Source organism: Aplysia californica, unplaced genomic scaffold (assembly GCF_000002075.1).
Source record: "Aplysia californica isolate F4 #8 unplaced genomic scaffold, AplCal3.0 scaffold00008, whole genome shotgun sequence".
In the NCBI taxonomy this organism is placed as follows: Eukaryota; Metazoa; Mollusca; class Gastropoda; order Aplysiida; family Aplysiidae; genus Aplysia; species Aplysia californica.
The window spans coordinates 1444411-1451789 of record NW_004797278.1 but is presented as its reverse complement, the minus strand read 5'-3'; the positions used below and the strand labels follow the sequence as shown (position 1 = coordinate 1451789).

General features: G+C 41.7%; 1 protein-coding gene across 2 annotated transcripts in view; it reads left to right on the top strand.

Moving 5' to 3' along the window:
• The window catches only part of LOC101848010 (beta-1,3-galactosyltransferase 1), a 38818-nt gene extending 32177 nt beyond the window's left edge, over positions 1-6641 (top strand). Inside the window, exons 1-2 of one of the 2 annotated variants that reach the window (XM_013082200.1) lie at positions 718-758; positions 4149-6641. In XM_013082200.1, the coding sequence (XP_012937654.1) occupies positions 4172-5347 (1176 nt within the window). In that variant the 5' untranslated portion in view covers positions 718-758; positions 4149-4171 and the 3' untranslated portion in view covers positions 5348-6641. Of the gene's footprint in view, positions 1-717; positions 759-4148 lie in introns of those variants that run through there. The other variant, XM_013082195.2, reaches the window with a different exon arrangement.
• The last annotated feature ends 738 nt before the right edge of the window (positions 6642-7379 follow it).

Below are 7379 nucleotides of genomic sequence, written 5' to 3'. Positions count from 1 at the left end.
CCCCTCCCTCCCCTTCACCATCTCTCTCTGTATGTGTATGTGTGCATGTACGTGCGTGTTTGAGTGTTTGTGTGTGTGTGTGTGTGTGTGTTTGTGTGTGTGTGTGTGTGTGTGTGTGTGTGTGTGTGTCTGTGTGTGATTTCCCAGGGCTTTATTTTGGGTGGCTTCGTACAAAGTGGTGTTAATGAAAATGCATGCTGTTACTACTTTCGGGGTATTCAAGCCCCCAGAAGCTATATGTATTTATGTCTTGTTGAATTTGCCTGTCGAGTGTAAGTCCACAACAATGGTTGCAGCGCTTACATAACAACGTTACCTCAATGCATTTTATGGCTTAGAGTACTCGAGGTTAAAGAGAAACAATCAGAAGAAGAATAGCCTATAGTTTCGGGGAATTGTAATCTGACCTGCCTGCATCTCATTCCCTTTTTCCTTGGAAATGCGCTGACCTGAACGCCGGTGGGGGCACTTCCATGGCTTACACATGGGCCGTGGCTGTAGGCCAAGTGTTTCCTTTCCATCACTGTGTAATTTTGTCACCAGGACATTGTTTCTGACACACGCCTGGTATTTATTTGTTAAACGTAGAATTTTTCATTATAAATATACAGCTAATGTCGCGAGAATCTTTTTTTTTTGTTTTTTGTTGTTTTTTTAAATTTTTATTTTGGTTGTTGTTTTTTAGGTAAGTGTTTTACGGCTCTAGCAACTGCATAAGGTCGTATGAGCGTGCGGGACACACCAAGCATTTTCGGTGGGTAAGTAATTTTGAATTTTGCCCCGGTGGCGGTAGAAGCCTACTCTAATCGACTTTATACCACTAAGGGATCGTTAACGTGCGCAACTTTCACACGGGACCTCCGAGATTTTTCGCCCTTTTCCGAGAAGGCTAGGTGTAGTGTAGATCCTTCCTACCAGAAGATCAGGGATGTGGCTGACAGACAGCAGTAAGAATAAGCCAAGGGGTAGCATTTGAAAAGCTGCAGAAAGAGTCAGGAACCCAGAGGAGGGGGAAAAGGAGGGTGGGGGCAGAAAGTGAAGACGAAAGCAGACGAGAGAACATTGCTAGAGAGCAGGAAAGTAGATGAAAGGGGACAATTTTAGAGAAGAAAATTTCCGTCGTTGACCAGATTCGATTCCGGGACCTTTGAATGGGAGGCGAACAGCTTAACCTCTGGGCCACGAGAGCCCCTGTTGGTTTTGTGCAGTTTTGGTGTCCCAGTGTCCCATATAATATAGTATTTCCAAGTATGGTTGGTGAAGTGGTGTTTTCGACAAGCTAAGTGTATTCTTCCTCCTCCTCCTCCTCCTCCTCCTCCTCACCATCCTTCTATTAGTTACATTTAGATGACCATGGTCCATGCCACCAGCACCAGCTTGTGAGGTATGGTATTGCTCTGTAACACTGACTGCTGTACATTTTTGTTAAAAGACGTTACAAATCGCTCGATTTTGTTCGTTCTCACCTGGTTTAAATTCATTGGGTTTTGATGCGACTGCACTTATACTTATAAGCAGATGGTGGTTGTCTGTGCTCCTGACTCGTTCGATGTACCTAAAATCACACGCTCAGAAAAATAAAAATATACTTGGCTTTACACAGAGTTTTGAGAGATATATCTCCTCATTGTTATAGGTGGGGCAGGGAGTGAAGTCAAGGAGTCTTTTCCTGACTGCATGCAAGGTTTCGGACACTTGAGTTGTCTGTTGCTATTTGTTTGTCTCTTCTCTTTAGAGTCAAGTTAATCAAGCGTCATCACCCCCTTTCTGCATGATTTATGTTGTTTGCACTAACAAAAAAACCAGGGCTGTCTGTGAGAGTATTGATTAACACATTGACGTCCATGCCCAATCAATTTAAGTGAAAGATCATGTACAATCTCTCGCCAAAGCACCTAGGTTCACAAACAGGCCCGAAGCCTGGTTGCATGCGTTGTATTCTAATCGGTGGACGTCTCTTACTTTATAATGGTGTGTGTGTGTGTGTGTGTGTGTGTGTGTGTGTGTGTGTGTGTGTGTGTGTGTGTGTGTGTGTGTGTGTGTGTGGGTGTGGGTGTGATGTGGGTAAAAACGCTGTCATGTGACCAGAGTGCGTATGTGTGTTGGGTGTGTTATGTTAAAGAGAAGGAATGCTACAGTTAACTGCAACTTAACACCATCCTTCATCTACTGCAGTGTGGAGGCGCAATAAAACAAACGAATGGTGTTGAAAAAGTGAGACCTGTACTCATTTTTGGAACATTTTCTAACCATGTTTTATATTCATTTTCCCCACCACCTTTCTAACCGCTTTGTTTATTTTAATTTTGGAACACTGGATGTTTGGTAGTTTCATTAACTGATCTTTCGCTATTTGAATCTTCTTTTCGTACTGTCACGAAATTATGTTCTTCGGCAATAAACAGTATACAAAAGCATAATTTTCCTATTTATTGTCCGATCTTGATGAAATTTCATGTTTTCATGAGATCGTATGAAAATGTGCACATTCAGAACCCTCCATAAATGGGGAGAAAACATGAGCAGTTTGGTAAGAATTTTACGGCGCTCGCAACTGCATAAGGTTATGTGCGCACGAAAAATCTCACATGACATCCTAGCATAAAGTTGTAAAAATATACATATAATTATAAAAAGATAGCGTTTGACTTCCTCCAGCAAGTAAATCCCCGGAAGGTCAATACAAATAAGGATGTAATAATATTCTAATTTGAGTTATGCTTTAGAATTAATCAAGAGCGGTAACCCTTGTCATCAGAGGAAAACAGAAAAAATATGTGGCCTTAAGAGTGAGAACGGGGCGGAGTTGGGGGGGGGGAGCGAGGGGAGGGGGCGAGGGGATTATGCATAGATCATTGGACTCGCTACGCAAGTGTAAATCTCTACGTGGTCGGCAGTACATGAAGCACATTTTGTTTTGTCTCATTCAACTGTCGGAATTTGCGTAGCTGGTGTCCAACCGAGTTTCCGGTTTGGGAGAGAGCAGAGACTCCGCAGGTGTTCAAGGTAAAAAAAAAAAAAAAAGAAAGAAAGAAAAAGAAAAGAAAAAACCTGACCCAAAACTATAACCATGAACGAACGAAATAAGGTGTGCGATAGCATTGCCAGTTAGAAGAGAAAAGGGCAGAATTTGTATCAAAACCGGTCGAAGAAAGTAGATGTACTAACATACGATGAAGCCTGTCAATGTAGTCCCTCTTTCTACTACTACTCCCTGGTCCTTCTTACAGCTGTCTTTCATCCACACCCCTGGTCTTCTGGCAGGAAAGATCTACACCTTGCCTTCTCGGACAAGGGCGAAAAATCTCGGTGGTCCCGTGTGCTCGTTGTGCACGTTAAAGATCCCTTGATGGTCTAAAATCGATAAGAGTAGGCTTCGGCCGCCACCAGGGCAAAATCCAAAATTTTCTACTAACCAAAAAATGTTCAATGTGTCTCGTGCGCTCATATGACCTTATGCAGTTGCGTGCTCTGTAACCCCCCCCCCCCCCCAAAAAAAAAAAAAATAAATAAATAAAATAATAATAATAAAAAAAAATATTAAAAAAAAATAAATATATATATAATTAATTAATTAATTTTTAAAAAATAATTTTTTAATAATAAAATTTTTAAAAAATAAATAAATAAATTATAACAAAAAAATAGTAAAAAAATAAATGTAGTCCCACCCGAAAAAAAAGATTCATGCGAGACAAGGTAATGACAAGAGACACATTACAAATTCTTACGGTTATGTCCAACGGTTTCGGGATAAGAAACTGAATTACAAATTAACAAAGTAGAAAAAAAAGTTATACATTAGGGATTGTGTCCCTCCCCCCCCCCCCTTGCCAATCCCCATTGTCTCTTTCTCTCTCTCTCTCTCTCTCTCTCTCTCTCTCTCTCTCTCTCTCTCTCTCTCTCTTTCACTCTCCCTATCTATCTATCTATCTATCTATCTGTCTGTCTATCTATCTATCTATCTATCTATCTATCTATCTATCTATCTATCTGTCTGTCTGTCTGTCTGTCTGTCTGTCTGTCTGTCTGTCTGTCTGTCTGTCTGTCTGTCTGTCTGTCTGTCTGTCTCCCGCTAAATAATTCGTGAAGACACCTATCCATTATGACAGTTTATAAATTATTTGTTTTGATTTCTTTTCTTCCAGGATACAACAGATTTTGCGCAGTAATGGCGCTACGCACTATCCGAAAGATGAAGCTGAACCTTCTGGTCACTGTCGTCGTAGCGGTGAACGTCCTGTTCTTTTTCTCCATGTCTTACCAAGGGATAGGCATATTCGCCCGACGAGCCCAGCAGGCTAAGTACGCCCAACAGAACGAACATCGTATCGACGTAGAGTCGGGAAAGACTCGAGAAAGCACGCCTCTACCAACACAAACTGTCACAACCTTGTCGCCGGTCGTGAGACGAAAGATTCAAATTATTAAGGAAGACTTGAACGACTCGAGCCTCACTAACGATGCCTACTATCCTGGAAAAAGGGTGGGGAAGTACATTATGGTTAATCCAGATCTATGCAGAGACGCCAACAAGATCGATGTGATTATCATCGTCCACACTGCACCAGCTAATCTGGACAAACGACAGAGAATTAGGGATTCTTTTGCAAAACAGTCGAATTTCTTGCCATTCCAGGTTCGAGTTGCGTTTCTCTTAGGATTGACCAGTAACAAAACTCTGGAGAGAGTGCTTTGGTTTGAACACACCACGTACAACGATACGGTCATGGGGAACTTCAAGGACGACTACCACAATCTCACTCTCAAGGGTGTCATGGGCTATCGATGGATCAGTGAGCATTGCGCCAACTCAAGGTTCGTCCTTAAAATCGACGATGACGTTTTAATAAACATGTACAAGTTGTTATATTCTTTTTTAAACCATATGAACGGTAAGCGTAAGTCGATTTTTTGCAACTTGTGGCACAAAAACACGATGCCTATCTTGAGGACGGGCAAGTGGCGTGTAGATCCTCACGTCTTCTCACACAAGCAAACGTTCCCTTACGACTACTGCAGCGGCTTCGTGGTCATCATGACGTCAGACCTGATGAGACCGCTGTACGAGGCCGCACAGACCACGCCCTTCTTCTGGATCGATGACGTGTACCTTTTCGGCATGCTCCCCAGCGTGGTCGGGGGTGTCACGTACTACAACTACGCCTTGGACAAAAATATGACGCTTAACGACAAAGTCGCCATAAACTGCACAACTCAGCAGGGGCCTCGCTGCCCAATTTTCGCTACATTCATTTCCAATCAAGCTTACTGGCCGTACTGGGAACTCATCAAAGGGATCTATTCGCCCGAGTCTTGGAACGTAGAGAACAAATTAGTCACGTGATCGGTATCCCTCCTGCCGTGTGTCTTTCGTCGTGTTATAGAAAGAGCATAGTATGTTGCATAATTTATTAGCCAAAGCCTCACGAGGCCTTGAAGTGTGTTCTGTAAGGCGTATAGAGCTGCACGCGTTGTGAACTAAATATTACCTCCACCGAAATGGGAGAGTTACTGTGGGTGCAGTATCGAGCTTTTTAAGTTGACAGCAGGCGCCATATCAGAAAAAAGCCCACATATAGGGAAATATTTACTTTTCGGCGTGTATAGCACTCTAAAATGAAGAACTGTTCTTTTTTTAACTTAGCTTAGCACTGAAGAAAAGTTGACAGCACTCATAAAATTGAATTTTCCCAAACAGTCAGCGAATGCGATCTGAACTTCTGACACCATACAAGCCTACAAGAGGCTACACGGTTATAGTTCCCACAGATGCAAAACTACCAATTCAAAGAGAGACGAACTTGGGATAAGAAAGTGCCGTTCCTATTAAGTTTTGGAGTACAGTATTTTATCTATAGGGTTATTTTAGGCGTTTTCATCTTCGTCTGAGGTGTAATGCTGGGCTGTTCGTCGTTGCACAAAAAAAGAGAATTCGAACCCGAATTAGGAAAGTTTATTTTCTGGAATATATCGATCTGCATCCTCTAGAATTTTGCATCCCACTCAGTCTGGCTTGTCCCCGGGTGGCGAGGTTGAAATTGTCCACCTCCAAACTGGTATATATCCTGCATTGATTGGACGCGACATAAAATGTTGCAATAATGAATTTATTGATGACTTTTCTTGCTTGTCTAGCTCCGTGATTCTCAAATATGAGGGTTAAATCGGTCTCATCTCCAAACATGATCGTGCATTAAACCAGTTCCAAACTATTCCATTAAAGAAAATTCCTGTTGCAAGACGTATTCGTGGTCCCTTTCCCCTCTTCTGTGACGCCCGCGAGGTTTCCACAACTCTGTTGTCTGAGCTAAAGATTGTACATAACGAAATAGTTCACTCGGCAAAAAAGTGTCCGCGGAAGTCCGCGCATTGGTTCAGATGTCGCTGCAGTCTTTGTTTTGAAGCTCTCTTTCGTTTCTCCAGAAGAAGAATAGGAATAGCACCACCTTGTGCATCAGCTGTTGCGGTTCGCTCAAAGCGGAGTTTTGGGTTTATTTTATTTTAATGACCCCTTGCCTTCGTTCTAAAGCCAAATTAAACGAAGAAAACAGTCGCCCCTTCCACCTGAAGAGGATTTTTGTCAGGGTGACCATTTTAAAAGGCGTTATTCCGAATTTTTATTATAATTTATACAAAAACTTGTTAGTTTCACTTTGATTTTTTCCTCACAAGTAGAGTACCTCTGTTCGCAAAGCGGGTGCTTTTTCGAAGAGGGCACCACCGGATTTTGAGGACACTTTTTTAATTGGTTCAAAGAGAGTAGTGAACCATCTTGTTATACAGAATCTTTGTCTGAGTTTGGTGCTAAACCAGCTTGTCTCCGACGAGCCTTTGTCGTTGAACGATAACTTTTGATCTTATTAAGCATTACGTTTCTTCTTTCATGGACTGTCCAATCATCATCATCCTCATCCTCATTATTATCCTCATCATCATCATCATCATCATCATCATCATCAGCAGCAGCAGCAGCAGCAGTAGCAGCAGTACCACCACCACCACCACCACCATTATCATCAGAACCATCATCATCATTTTGGAAAAAAATAGAGTAGGAGAGGTGGGTCTTGAGTAGCTTTTGGTCAGTAAAATTAGAATCTTTTAAAGACAAACCAAGAGTTTAAAAATGGTATGTGCTGATATAAGTAATAAAGAAAAAATACGGGAAAAACGTAATGATTCAGCAAAGATGCTATGGAAGAAAATATTCCCTTAAAAAATATAGCAGAACAAATATAAGTTTGGTGACCAAGGACGCATAAAAGATGGAAGAGAGAAGGCTGTCAAAATCGAATGCGAAGAAGCTTGAGAAACACAAGGAAATATAATTTTCAGTGTGAAAATATAAAGAATAATTAAAAATAAAAATAGCAGAT